Source organism: Canis lupus, chromosome 3 (genome assembly GCF_048164855.1).
Source record: "Canis lupus baileyi chromosome 3, mCanLup2.hap1, whole genome shotgun sequence".
NCBI classification, from domain to species: Eukaryota; Metazoa; Chordata; class Mammalia; order Carnivora; family Canidae; genus Canis; species Canis lupus.
Window position 1 is genome coordinate 26023630 of NC_132840.1, and position 14744 is coordinate 26038373.

Sequence of the window (14744 nt, forward strand, 5' to 3'; positions counted from 1 at the left end):
CAGGGGCCCCTCCTCCCCGGGGTCCTGGGGAGACACGGGGGGCCGCCAGGTCCACTACCGGAGGTGCCAGAAGAGGAAGTGGCCAATCTTGCGGTTGGCCAGGGCCCGGTCCAGCAGGAACTTGGTCAGTTCGCAGTCGAGGTAGGATTCGTACTTGAGCACCTGCACCAGCTGCAGCAGGTACTGGAAAAGCTCATCGTCCCTGTGGACAAGGGAGGCGGGCCTCACCTGAGCAGACCCCAGGCCTGTTCAGTCCTTCCGGGGCGCGGGCTCCACCTTCCAGGCGGCGGGGCCCAAGCAGCCCTCCCCAGCGAGCAGGGAGCCCAGGGCTCGCAGGACTCACGTCAGCTTCCGCAGAGACTTGATGGCGAAGGAGCCCACGTGGCGGTCCGGGAAGCTGAAGTCCAGCAGCTCCAGGGCGCTCAGGACGGGCAGCTCAGGCCACGAGCACAGCAGGTAGAGCATCTGGGGGGGCCCGTGGTCAAGGTGGTCAAGGTGCGATCGGGCAGGAGGCTCCCCCGCCCGCCCCCGACCCCCGCTCCTGCCCCTCCCCCCACCTGGGCCACATCCTCATGCTTGTTCCACTTGGTGACCAGCAGCAGGCGGGCCAGCGCCTCGGGGAAGCGCTCCTGGACCTCGTGCCGCATCTTCCACACCAGGTCCTTCTCGTGCTCATACAGCTCCCCGGACCCCCGCCGCTCCAGGATTTCCCGCAGCTGTAGCTGCTGAGGGGTGCAGGCAGGGTGAGCTGCGGCCCAGCTCAGCACCCCACCACCCACAGCCCCCAGCTCACCTCCTCCTCACTGAAGCGCCCATGCTCGCCGTGTCGCCCCAGCTCCAGAATCTGCAATAAGCGGCCTGATCTCAGTGGAGACCCCAGCCCCGGGCCAGGCCTGACAGGGCCCTGGTGTGGGGGGGTGTCCACCCCTCAGCATCCCTGGCCTCGGGCCCGGCTGCTCTCAGTGGTGAGGGCTGCCTCATGCCCAGCATCCCCAGCCTCCACCCCACAGGTGCCAAGAGCATCTGTCCCATTAGCTATGACACCCAAATGTGTCTTTGGACATGGCCCCAAGTCCCCTGGGAAGCCAAGTGGCCCTGAATGAGAACCACTGCCCTAGAGCATGTTAGGATTCCGGAGAGTTAAAGAAGTCCCCAGATGTGTGTGGTGACCAAGCCCCAGCCCTGGGCCGCTCAGGGGATGGTGGGGGGAACCATGCTCTGGGGAGCCCCGGGGGCAAGTCCCAGACCCTGAGCGATGAGGAGGCTGACCTTGTCCAGGGTGGGGTAGTAGACGGGGTAGGGAGCCACCTCAGGCAGGCAGATGACCAGGGCCGCTGCGCTCTCTGTGTTGGGGTTACTCCGCACTGTTCCTGTGGGGTTCAGCAGCTCCCCTTTCTCGTCTGGACACAGGGACAGATGGGAGTTGCGTGGGGGATGCCACCATCTGGGAGCCCGCGCACCCCGAGCCTCTCCCTTCACCGGGCCGACCTGGGACGGAGGGCCACATGTACAGGCAGCATTCACCGGTCTTGAGCTGGTCCTTATAGTCAAACAGCATGAGGTTGGCCCAGGCGATGGGGCAGTCCTGGGAAAGACCACGGGCGGGTCAGGGCCAGCCGCCGAACAGCCTCCGTTTGCTCAGCTGCAGGGTGGGCGTAGCCTGCAGGCCAAGCTCCCCTGCCCTCCCCTGGACTCCCTGTGAGGAAGCTGGCAAGGTCCAGCACCTCTCAGCTCCCTCTGCCCTCAGATGCATCCCTACCCCCTGCTCTCAGATGCACCCCTACCCCCTGCCCTCAGATGCATCCCTACCCCCTGCTCTCAGATGCACCCCTACCTCCTGTCCTCAGATGCATCCCTACCCCCTGCCCTCAGATGCACCCCTACCCCCTGCCCTCAGATGCATCCCTACCCCCTGTCCTCGGATCCATCCCTACCCCCTGCTCTCAGATGCATCCCTACCCCCCTGCCCTCAGATGCATCCCTACCCCCTGCTCTCAGATCCATCCCTATCCCCAAGCCAACCACACCCGCCCCAGAAGGCTAGCCCAGCTCAGCGGTGGCTCAATTGGCATGGCTCAGTGGCAAGTCACATCCTGGGCCTGGTGACTCAGTGCCGACCTACCACTCCTTCCCTGCAGGCTGCTGATTCAGGCCACCCTGCTCCCTGTGAGGACAGTGTCTTGGTCCTGCCACGCCACAGAGCTGCCTGCGGGTTCCTACCAGGCCTAACGGCTCAGGCCCGATGTTCTGAGTCACCCTGCTCACCAGCCCTAGAACCCAGAGCCATCACATGCCAGGGGTGGTGGCCGGGGTGGGGACCCAGGGCCTGCCAGCCCTCCGGGGGACCCCCATGCCCAGGGCATGTGCCTGCTGGGAGTGGCCCTGGGCTGCAGCATGCCCACTCCGGAGGCCTGGCCCCCGCTTCCCAGCCTGGCCCACCCACCGCCTTCTTGGACTTCTTCTTGGTCGAGCGAGCCTTCTTGGCCTTCTCGATCACAGCATAAAGTGCAAAGCAGAGACGGGCCATGCGAGGCAGGTCACACACGTTGATGTCGAACTCCAGTCGCTGTTTCCACACAGGCTCTGAGCACACGCTCACCTCCGAGCTCGACACCGTCTTGCACAGCGTCTCATTGCCGTGGAAAAGCCCAGCCTGCACCACCAGCTGGGGAAGACACAGGTGTAGGTGACGGGTGGCCGAGGCTCAGCCTCCCTCGCCTCTCCAAGGTCCTCCCACCCACGTAAGGCTCAAAGCTCTGAAACGTCCTCCTTTCACAAGGGCCTGAAACCCACTTCCCGCTCGGAAGAGTGGCACAGAAGAGGGCCAGCTGACTGCTTGCTGGGTCACAGGGCCACAGGGTGAAGGGGAGGGCACCGCGGGCTGTGTATGGGCTCCCCATGACTCTGTGGGACCTCAGGGCATGTCGCTGCCCTGCTTGGGGCTTCAGTGTCCCCACCAGGGTTTGGGAACTCCAGGGGGCCCTTCTTGCTTTGATACCCAAGAACTCCTCTCACTGCTCAGAATTGGATGAGCCCCGTGGGCAGGGAAGGACTTCATGCCACCTGGACACCCCTCCCTGCCTCCTCTGACTCCACCATCACGGCCCTCATGGCCCTCCGGCCAGTGTTCCATGCTATTAGGGAAACCCAGACGTGCCAGGCTCATGAAATCAGCCCAAGAAAAAGTGCTCCACATGGGACTCTCGACCTCTGAGGACTCAGGTGTAACGTCCAACAGATGGGACAATGAAATAAGCACCTTGCTGGTTGTCCTGAGAACTGAGGAAGATGGGTGTGTGAATGGCCCAGAGAGGGCTCGGCCCCTAGGGGTCCAGGCAGCACACCTCCCGAGGGCCCCCTGGGAGTCCCATGGCCCTGGGGACAAGCCGGACCTCCTCCTCTCCCACACCTGTCACCTCCTAGACTGCAGTTCCCACATCCCTGGGCCTGGGCCTGGCCCCACAACTTCCACCAAAGTCAAATACCCAGAACTCACTGGGCCTGGTTTCTACGAATTAGCCTCTCTGGCCGGCCAGCCTGCTCCCCTCCCCCCTTCCTGTTTTGAAGCGGCTCACAACCACCCCAGGCAGGGATGCTGGGTAATGTGGTCAGGTGGCTTTCATGTGACCCCCCCCTTCTTCCTCTGCCACCCCTTTAGACCACAGCCACCTTGTTTGTGCGGAAAACATCCCCCCCTCCCCCCCAGGAGCCCCCTACCTTCATCCGCTCATCGGCATTCACTTTGCTGCCCTGGATCAGCTCCACGCAGAAAGGCTGCTCCAGGGACCACAGGGACAAGGAAGAAGGCTGGGGGGGGGGGGGGGGAGGGCCGTCAAAGCAGAGGAATCCAGGGGAGGTTCCCATGGCTGGCACCCTGGCCACCAGCAAGGCCCATAGCCACTCGTGGGTGGGGTGAGAGCATTGCCGGTTTGTGACAAGGCTCAGGTGTCCACCCACAATACTGCCCTTTGCCAGCAAACCTGCCGTGCAGGTGCCCCAGGACCCCTAGCTCCACAGGGCATGGAGTTCTCCCTCTGCCTAGCACAGGGGGACGGGAGGACATGAGAAGGGTAGCCCGAGAGCAGGCCGGGGGGCTGCCCTGAGAAGTTCAGACAGCACCCCACAACCCAGCACACCAGCGTTGTGGGCGCTGGCCAAGCTCCAGGCCCAACTCTCAACATTGAGCAACCAAGGAGCATGAGATGAGGGGCCCTGGACCCACTGCCAGCCCACAGCGGTTGCCACTGTGCTCTAGGGTTGAACAGTGGCAGGGAGGAAGGGACGGATGGGAGGGTAAGCAGAAGGCACCGGCTCACCTTCTTCATGGGAATGGGGGGTGGTTTGGTGCGTGGTTTTTGGACTTGGGGGGCAGGGTTGCTCTGCTCGTCCCGCATGGCGAGGATGGAGGAAGAGTGCACCATGGTCAGGTGGGGGGTCAGCCCGCTGTGCAGGCAGCTGCAGATGTACTGAGATAGGGGGGCAGAGTGAGTGGTCGAAGGGCAGCCCCAATATTCTCTGGGTAACTGGCCACCCGAGGACTCCCCGACACTGACCACCGCCTATCCCAGGCCCTCCAGGCCTGTCCTGCAGACTCTTCTGCCCCCACCCATATCCTGAGGATGGAGCCCTCCTCGTGCTCACGGGGAGGGCAGCCCAGCAAGGGCACACTGTTGCTGTGACACCCAAAGGCCTGTCCCATCGTGCTGGAGAGGGGCCAAAGGCCCAGCTGCCCATACCACCTGGGCCCTGGCACAGGCTACGGGGACCCCAGGACCTGAGCGCAGGGCCTCTCCCACACCCCACCCCTTACCTGGAACTGGCAGAGGGGGTAGCTGCCATACAGGTACTCGTGCTTCCCGTTCACCTGCAGCGTGTAGTCCTCCGGCTGCTCCACCAGCGGCTGCCGGAACACCGTGGCCTTCTTCCGGAGGGCACAGGCCATCAGCGCCAGCGGCACATCCTTGGTGGACACCTGGAAGGTGAAGCTCTCCTGCGGGGAGGAGGGAGGGTCAGAGCTGCCTAGGTGTCTGTAATAGGTCCCCCCCCACATCGCCTGCAACTCGAGGCAGAGTCTGATGAACACACACTGCCGACACCTAGGAAATCCTTACTGAATGAATGGATGGACCAATGACCAAGGCCACCTGGTCAGTCTGCCTCACCCAGCTTGCCCGGTGGGATATTTGCCTGAGTCCCTCGCAGGCATGGATGCCCCACTGGGAGGAGGGTGAGTTTGGGATGCTGGTGGGGGACGGGGAAGTCTCACGGGGAAGCATCCCCTGCAGGCACAGCAGCCTGGACACTGCAAATGGGCTGGAGTCCCCAGCAGGAGCCAGGGGCTCACCTCGCTGCCCTCGAACTTGACGTTGACCAGGAGGGCCCGGCTGGGGACCCGCAGGGTGCCAGGCCCCCAGCTCCGGGCGGAGGGCTCCAGCTGCAGGGGGAAGCAATACTGAAGCCAGGCCTCCCAGCCCAGTTGCTGCCGCCGGGCGGCCGCCTCCTCACAGAACTGGCGCATCTTGGTGCGAAAGTCATTCACCTCAGGGTCCCGCAAGGAGTCGAACTCATGGAGGCCTGAGAGGTGGGGAGGCTGGGTCAGCAGGGAGGCCAGGGCCGGGGCTGGGGCTGCCCCACCTGCACGCGGGTCACCTTTGCCGATGAGGAGGCTGATCTGTGAGTTGACAAGCTTCTTCACCCTGTCACCCTCTCGGGCCACCAGGCGCAGCACTGGCAGGAAGGGTTGGATGTCACATAGCCGCCGCTGCTCATCTTCCAGCTCCTGCTGCTCCGCAGTCTGGTTGACGCAGGTGAACACATAGGCCTCAGGGTCGCTGAGCATGTGGAAGAGTGGCTCATACTGGGCTCGGTGCCACAACACCTGAGGGGACGAAGGCCGGTCAGCCCCTCCAGCCAAGGTGAGCAGGGCCACAAGGAGACGGAGCTGGCCAGAGGCTGGCCTCAGTCTGGGTGTCCCACCCTGCACGACCCTGACCAGAGGGCAAAGGCAAGATACCCAAACCTTGTCCTCTCCAGACTCCCTGAGCCCTGACCACTTGGGTCACCAGGAGTCTCCATTTCTGCCCTTCTGTGGAGGGTGCCTGGTATATGCTAAAAGTCAGTCCACAGTCTCCCCTGTATGTTACCCTTGAGAGACAGCCAGCAGGGCGTGACCTCCAGGCACCCCCCAGCTAATCCTTCTGGGGTTCATCACCCTGATTTCTAAATGTTGGCCACTAATTCAGAAACGTTGAACCCACAGAGAGAGCCATAAAATCCTTCATGGGTTGTGTTAGTGTGTGCCTCAAGGACGAGGGGTCCCACAGGCCCCTGGCAGAGCCATCTAATGGTCGAGCTTTAGTGCAAAGGTGTTCACCACTGAGTCACAGAGAAGATGGAAAAGGAGAAAATAGCCCTATTTGTCTTCCATGGGGGATGGATAATTATGGTCCGTCAGCACAAAGGGACAGTTCGGAGGTAAGGGTCATGACCCAGAATCTAGGGATACTTGTATGAATAGGCATAGAAAGTTCCAAGAGACACGCAAAGTAGGGGGAAAAACCCAAGGTATGTAACAGCAGATGTGATTCAAGTCCATTTCCATAAAAACAACTCTAATAAACATAGTAACCAGTAGAGACCAGGATTTGATAAAAGGAACTAGAGTTTACAGGCAAAACCTGGTCCACTCCTAAGTTCTTAGAAGACAGCCAGGCCCACTCATTTACATGTTGTGTGAGGCTGCTCTGGCCCTACCCCAGCAGAGTTGAGTGGTTTCCACAAATACCAGATGGCCAGCAAAGCCTAGAATATTTACTAGCTGGCCTCTTGTATAAATAAAAGTATGAAGGAATTAAAGTTGAATTGGAGTGTGTGTAGGAACCCATGTGTTTCCCATTTCTGCACTGTTGGAATTGTAGTAGCATGCATGTGTGGTTCAGAAAAATCAGATTACCCTTAAAATAGAGTTAATCATTTGAAAAAGATGTTACAATGTTAACTCAGAAAAAAATAATCTCAAAGTTCATAATCAGAATTATTACAAAAAAAAAAAAAAAAAAAAAACCACTCCATAGAAAACAGGAAACAGCCGAAGTGTTAACTGTGGTCGTCTCCTAAGGGCTGGATCACAGGTGATTTTTTTTCCTTTTACTTTTTCCTATTTTCCCAAATCAATGTGTCCATATTGTTTTTGAAATGGAAAAAAAAAAAAATCAGCAATTTAATTTTTAAAGAAATCTCCCAGGAAGGGGAGATTAAAAAGCAAAACAAAAACTCAGGGATGATCCACTGCTTCTTTCCCTTTTTTGGTCCTGCTCCCAAGTATAAACTTTTAAAATTCTGAGCTGAGGACTTGTCCTTTAAAGTGGGCATGACCTACTAAACCCCACACTTCCTAAGTGGGACAAGCCCTTTGAAAGATCACAAGACAATATCTACCAAATATTTTCCAGATGGCTAACCCTTTGACTCAGTAATCCACCCTGAAAATTATTCAGCAAAACCAAAAACTCTTTCCAAAGATGATGTTTACTATGATGACAGCTCTACAGAGAAAAGATTGATAAGACTCTTTTAAGTGGCCGTGGACGGGGAGTGGTTCCAGAAATGATGGCACAGTCATGGAGAGAAGGAAAAGCCACCATGGGAACCACACCCTGGAGCTCCCAGTGGAATCCAGGGAGTGTAATCCTGCCATGATAAAGGGGGAAGCTGAATTCAAAATGCCAGCTGGGCTCTAACTATAAGCTTTTAAACCAATTTTAGATATTATCCATCTTTTACAATTAGTATTGTACGATCTCAAATCTGAGCCCCAGTGTCTGTCTGTCTTTCCCTCTGAGTTCCAAGCTCTAAGGTCAGGATCGTGTACCTTCTTGATGGTGCTGAGGTTGGCATTCCGGGACACAGGGAAATTCAGATAGACCCCAGTGGGCAACAGGAAGTCAACAGCCACACTCTGATTCTCCTCCTTGGTCCAGAATTCCATGGGGCAGTCAACCCCAGGGGGCATCCTGCTTCTTCACTTCTCAGACACCAGCTTTCCTGAAAAGGAAGGAAAGGCAAAATGGGCCAACCCAAGGGTGTCGACTGAATCCTTGGAAAGGATCCTCTGGAAAACAGCATGGCAGGAGCTTTGGTGGCAGGAGGTTGGGGAAGGGAGGTTCCCTCCCATAGGCACCCAAAGCTCACCTCCTCCTGGGCCTCATCCTGCCTGGAGTGGCTTGTGGCTCCCACTGCCCCCAGACCCCACCTCACCTCTCATCACACTCTGCATCCCTCACCATAGTGACCCAAAGTCAAGACACCAACACACCCATTCCAAATCACTTTTTCTCAAGAACACACACATGTGGGAGACTTCCCTCCATGGGCACCAGCTGTCAGAGGTGGGGGATGGCAAGGTCGCTAGTCAGACAACCTAGGACAACCCAGGAATTACTTCCAGTAATTCTTGGAAACTTTCTAACCAGAAACCAAGTGGCTTAAAAATGGCTTTGGCCATCAAAAAATTTGTTGAAATATCTAAGTCATAGCAACCCCTCCCCATAACAAAATGCTATAGACACAATTAAAGGGCTTTTGAGTCTCTCCCCGCTCCAGGCTACCACCATCTGGATTCTGGTTGTTTATAATTTCTATGCATGTTTTTATACTTTTCTTGTACTAATATGTATCCACAAACAATTCCTAATATTTTTGCATGCTTTCAAACTTTGAAGAGCAAATAGCGAGTCTTCTGTAACCTGCTTCTGACAGTCCACATTCCATTCTTTAGGCTAATCCATGCTGATACATGTAGCTCTAGCTCATTTATTGTAACTCCTGTGGTATTTTGCTGTGTCCATAAACCACAATTTATTTACCCCTTCTCTTGTTGATGAACACCAGGGTATGTTTCTACTCTTTTAGGTTATTACAAACAATGCTACAATGTGTATCCTCAGACATCTCACTTTGCCCCTGTGTAGAGTCTGGATGAGTGTTGTCCAAAGAAATACAATGCGAAACACATGTTGTAAAGTCAAAGTTGCTAGTAGCCACATTAAAAAAAAAAAAAAAAAGTAAAAAAGATAAAATTAAGTTGAGTCCTACATTTTGTTTAACCCAATATACCCAAAATCTAGTCATCTCAGAATGTCATCAACATAGCAAAATTACTCATGAGGCATTTTACATTCTTCTTTTAGACATCAGGTCTTTGAAAGCTGGCATGTATTTTTTACTTCCAGCACATTGCAGTTTGGACACAAGATTTCCATCAGAAACACCTCATCTGTATGTTGATGTCATGCACTTAACAGATGAAAAACTAGGTCCACAGACTCAAGTTGCTCCAAACATACTGAAAAGTTTTCCAAGAAGTGAGTTGAGTATCCATTCTTACATATGATGAATCAAAATTAAATAAAATACTTAAAAATGCTGTTCCTTAGTTACTGTCCACATTCTCAGTGCTCAAGAGCAACACGTAGCAGGGGGCCGCCACACTGGACAGCACAGGTCCAGCGGAACTGTCAGATCACAGTCACCACCTATGACACCTAGAACAACACCCTGCGCTTTAGGTCAAGTAGTGGTGTCCATTAGCAATGGCACCACTGTCCACTGCTTACTCTCCATACCTCCATCAGCACATAGTATTGTCAAATTCACTCATTTCTGCCAAACTGACAGGCACAGAATGCTCTTTTGTTGTTTTAATTTGTATTTCCCTGATTATCCATAAAATGTTTATCTTCTGCAAAGAAGATAAACCTCTGTGGGGTTATCTTTTTCTCATTGGTTTATAGGGTGACATATATATATATATATTTTTTTTTTTTCTAGATTCAATTCCTCTGTTGATTAAATGAGTTGGAAATATCTTCTTCTGGTCCAAGTCATCTTTTCCCTTTATTTATGGCACCTTTTTGAGAGGACAAGTTCGTAATGCTGATGCAGTCAAATACTGTCCTTTGTGTTTTATGATATTTATTCTTGAGAAAAATACTTCCCACTCTAGGGTCACATCCTCCTACATTTAAATGACTTTGAAAAATAACTGAAAGGAATTTTTCAGTTTATGAGAGCTATTCTTCTGGTGGTTCTGCCAATAAAGCCCAGACCTCAGCCTCCAGAAGGGCTAGACGCAGAATCTGCTTGGAGCAGCAGGATGCGTGCATCACACTGTGCTACCATGTTACCACTGCTGGGATCCACTTCCCCTGATTGTAAAACCACATCCTACTCTGGGTTCCTCTTTCTAAGACTGGCCAGGCCAAAGGCTTTCTTTTTGATTCAAAATGTGGAGGGCAGGCAGGAATCCTGGAGGATCCACTTACAATGCTAAATGTCCTTCCGCCACGCTCAGGAAGTCAGGAGCACAAGAGCACGTTTGGCCACTTGGATCCCAAGGAGAAGATGAGCACACGTGGCATGAGCTCCCTGGGACTCCAGCCAAAGGGGTGGAACCTGAGACAATTGTGCCGCCTTGCTCTTCTGCCTCTTAGTGCTGTGTGGGATGAGCCTTTGCTTCACTCACCCATCTGGGATGCACAGAAATATTTTCATGTATAAAGGTCATGCCTAAGAAATGAAGACCCAGGATAGTGCGGGCAGGACATAATCAAATGCCAGAGATGGGTCAGGAGGAAGCAGGAGCCTTCTCTTTCTTTGCAGGCGCAGGACCCAGGTATGACTGCTAACAAGCCCCAACTCTACGAAGCTCAGACTTATCATTGTGCAGTGTCTGGAACAAAGATGCCAACTAATCCAGCAACTTTTTTTTTTTAAGATTTTATTTATTTATTCATGAGAGACACAGAGAGAGAGAGAGAGAGAGAGAGAGGCAGAGACACAGGCAGAGGGAGAAGTAGGCTCCCCGAGGGGAGTCCAATGTGGGACTCAATCCCAGGACCCAGGGATCATGCCCTGAATCGAAGGCAGAAGCTCAACCACCGAGCCACCCAGGCATCCCTAATCCAGGGACTTTAGAACTGCTCCAAGAATGCAAATTGGTGCAACCACTTTGGCGAAGTATCTACTTTTGGCAAGGTATCAACTAAAGCTGAGCACACGTGTGCCCTGTGACCCAGCAATAAATTGCACTCCTAGGTATACACTCAACAGAAACAGGAGTCCATGTGCACCAAGAGACACAAACAAGAGTATCTAGCTGCCATTTATAATAGCCCCAAACTGGAAACTTCCCAAATGTGCATCAGCAGTATAATGGAGAAATAAATTACAGTATCTTTTCCCAGTGGAATGTTACATACCAAGGAGAAGGAACCATCTACAAATACACACAACAATGTAAGTGAATCTCATAAACATGAAGCTGAAAAAAAGTCATGCACAGAAGAGTTTGTGCTCATGATTCCAATTATACAGAGAACAAACACAGGCAGAACTGATCTATGTTGGCAGAAGAAGAGACAGGTGTCTCCCCAGAAGGAGGGCAGTTACCCCAGGGGAAAGGCGGTATGAGGGGGCTTCTGGGTGCTGGTAATTTCCAGGTTCTTGATCTGGGTGCTGGGGACTTTTCACAAACTCAACACAGCCTCGGTCTGAGGGGTTTAGAGGAGTTGGCTTCGCGTCTGGCCACTAGCATGGCCTGAGACTCAGGCCCAGCCAATCAGAGCCCTGAATTTCCCCCGGGGCCACAGGGATTGGATTAGAGTTGGGAATGGGCCTAAGGCCCATTGGCTTAGTGATTGGCTAATCACTGTATGTCATCTCCTGGCTACAGCGATTCCAGGTTGGGCATGGGAATGTCAAGTCAGTCCAGTGGGTTTTGACATCTGGACTTCTTTGGGTACTTCCTCCTGGGGGAGCAGAAAAGACAGAATATTCATCTAGGACTGATGGCGGCCACCTCCTGCTGCTCTTAGGAGTGGAAACTGAGAAAAGAAGTAGAAGGAGAGCGGAGCTGAGCGTTGACTAGTGATGTCCTGAAGACATCCTCTGAGTCCCTGGATCCAGGCATGCCTGAAGCTACACACTATCCCTGGACCTTTCAGTTCTATGAGCCAAAACCTCTCCCTGCCTTCCGCTCCCCATCCACCTCCCCCCCCCCTTTTAAACTTAGAGCGGTTTGAGTTGGGTTTTTTTTGGCACTTGCAGCTGCATGTTCCATTTTAGGAAGCTTCTAGTGTTTTGAAAGTTCTTTCCTTGGAAATTGGCCTGCCTCTAAGAGCCATCTCTGACCTTTGTGCTGTCATCTAGAGGCACACAGAGCTGTCATCTGATGGCTCTTTCTGCTGGATAGTGGCTTCAGTACCTCTAGAAATACAATTTCTAGAGTCTTGCCATTGTTTGGAACTCTGGGAAAACAAGATGCTGTGGATAGGGCCTGACAGGCCAACTATAGAATTTTCTGGGTACCAGATTCCTATTGCTTAGCCTAAAAGCATATCAGTCCCCTCCCCCAAGAAAGTTCTTCAGCAATCATACAACTGAGCTCCAACCTTTTTATCATTGGCTGCCAACCTTCCAGCTATTTCTCACAAGACCCCACGTTCTCCCAATTAATCTCCTGAATCTGAATACAGGAATTCACATTTACTGTTGGTAATTTCATCTCGTGGTAATAACTAGCACCCATGTATTACTGGATTTGATATTTCATACATAGGCTCAGTCTGAGATATATTAGTTTAAACTCACATTTATTAAGTGCCAGGAGTTGTGCAAGGTGCTAGCACACAGTGGTGGATTAAGCCTATACTCCAGGATTACACATTTTATCAACACAGTGAAGACAGCATACGCCAGATGGTGATGTAACGGAGGACAGCCTTCTCCCTGCAGGGAAGCCAGGAAAAGCCCATCTGAGAAGAGGACGCTGGAGCAGAGGACCAGAGTGCACCAGTCGTGTCCAGAGCAGATGGAAGGCAGGCCACTAGAGCGTGGGAGTAGGGCAGGGCGGGGAGGGCATAGGGTGAGATGAGTTGAGAAAGTCAGCAGGTGCCAAGTCCGGAGCCTTTACAGGGGAGACGCCTGGGTGTCACTCCAAGAGTGGTGTGGGCAGTCTTAGCACAGGAGCCACAGGATCTACCTTGTATCCAAAATGAAGCCCCTGGCTCAGTGTGAAGCTCAGAGAGGAGCAAGCACATGGGGAGTGGTGGCAGGGGGTTCATGCCCCTGGTGATGAGAAAGGCAGGGAATCAAGATACATTAGGAGCTTGGTGGATGAGACGGGACGTTCTGGGGGAGGATGTAAGGATGACAGCCAGTATGGCTGGGAAGACTGGAAGGCTGGTGGAAATACACTGAGATGGGGAAATACAAGGGAGAAACAGATCTGGAGGCAACAAAATGGCAAGAGGTCCATTTCAGACATGGTGAATCTGAGCTGCTTAAGTGAGCATCCCCGTGAAGAGAGCCAGGGAGTGGTCCCTAGCGTGGAGCTTAGAGGAGAGGTCTTTGGGGTTCCCAAGGTATAATTTGGGTCAGGAGGCTACCTCCAGAGACACGTGAGCTGGCCTGGAGACAGAGGGTATGTGAGGGCCAGGACCCCCTGGAGGCACCAGAGTGGCGTCAACCAAAGATGAACCATGAGCAATCCTTCCTTGCTTGCTGAGTCAGCCAGACTCTCGAGGCAGACTTTCCTGTCTGTCCTCCTCTGAATCATGAATAAAATATCAGACATTGGACAAGAAGGAGCACCATTCCTTCCTTTCGCCTTCCCACTTCTGGCCAGCCCAATCCACGGCACAGCTGTGTGATGGCAGGGCGTTCCCAACTGGGGGTCTCAGGCCCAGGAGCCACCACCCCTCTGCCAGCTGCTCTGAGATATGCCCAGTTAGACACACCTTCTCTGGGCCAAGGTCGAGGCACAGTTTCTCCTGCTGCCAATGTCTGAGTCCTGAGCCGCCAGCAGAGGAGTTTCTCCCAAGATTTCGTAAGAGCATGTGTGCTGCCATCACCCTTCCCTGTTTCAAGGGCCTTATTTTCTTCTTCTTTTTTTAAAACTGAAGTTGATTTTTATTTGGGGCGGGGGGGAAGAGGGGCAGAGAAAGGGAGAGAATCGCAAGCAGGCTTCATGCCCAGCGTGAAGCCCGATGCAGAGTTCCATCTCAGGACCCTGACATCATACCTGCGCCGAAATCAAGAGATGGATGTTTAACTGGCTGAGCCATCCAGGCGCCCCTAGGTCCCTAATTTATTTCTAAGAGAGGAGGGCAAGCAAGGGATATAGCATCCCAAAGTTTGCTCCAGACTGGGAAAGAGGTGGCAACCCATGTGCTAATCCCCCTGGGCTGGTGGCCTGTGCCAAGCCCGGGACTCCTGAAGCGTCCCTCTCATTTCTTTTGAAGTTTTACAATGTTAGGGCTGTGAGCTAGGGTCTGTTTCCTGAGTCTGTTAGGGTTCCACGGATCTTTCTAGTGGCTATCACAAATGTGGCTGACACTCTGAGTAGAAGTCACTGCCCAGCATTTGTCGATGTAAAGACAGGCTTTTTGGTGCTAGAATCACATGCCCTGGGGAACAGCTTCCCAAGGGAACACATGAGTCACTCTCAGCTGGCTCTGAGCAGGGGACAGGCAGCAGGGAGAAGGGAAGTTGTATCCTGCTTATCTGAGCAATAAACATCCTCCTCCCTAGGGGCGCCCTGGGCAAGACATGCCACGTACCTTCTCATGTTACTCTAGATTCACATGTTATTCTAGAGCAAGAGTCTAAAGGCCCCTCGAGGTCAGGGCTAGGAATCTGTCCATAGAGAGAGATGCTCCTGTTAACTCTAGGACAAAACATCTGTT

The 14744-nt window shown here is 53.4% G+C and overlaps 1 protein-coding gene across 12 annotated transcripts in view; it reads right to left on the reverse strand.

Moving 5' to 3' along the window:
* Window positions 1-14744, reverse strand: part of PIK3CD (phosphatidylinositol-4,5-bisphosphate 3-kinase catalytic subunit delta) — a 53518-nt gene that overhangs the window by 6662 nt on the left and 32112 nt on the right. For 7 of the 12 annotated variants that reach the window (XM_072819727.1, XM_072819722.1, XM_072819716.1 and 4 more), the window contains 13 exons: window positions 7871-8043; window positions 5650-5878; window positions 5345-5574; window positions 4811-4990; window positions 4317-4466; window positions 3718-3807; window positions 2444-2665; window positions 1489-1585; window positions 1270-1400; window positions 794-844; window positions 558-725; window positions 344-465; window positions 59-202 (listed from right to left, as the gene is read on the reverse strand). In XM_072819727.1, coding sequence (XP_072675828.1) covers window positions 59-202; window positions 344-465; window positions 558-725; window positions 794-844; window positions 1270-1400; window positions 1489-1585; window positions 2444-2665; window positions 3718-3807; window positions 4317-4466; window positions 4811-4990; window positions 5345-5574; window positions 5650-5878; window positions 7871-8011 — 1955 coding nt within the window. In that variant the 5' untranslated portion in view covers window positions 8012-8043. The remainder of the gene's footprint in view (window positions 1-58; window positions 203-343; window positions 466-557; window positions 726-793; window positions 845-1269; window positions 1401-1488; window positions 1586-2443; window positions 2666-3717; window positions 3808-4316; window positions 4467-4810; window positions 4991-5344; window positions 5575-5649; window positions 5879-7870; window positions 8044-14744) is intronic. The other 5 variants (XM_072819728.1, XM_072819723.1, XM_072819724.1 and 2 more) reach the window with 3 other exon arrangements.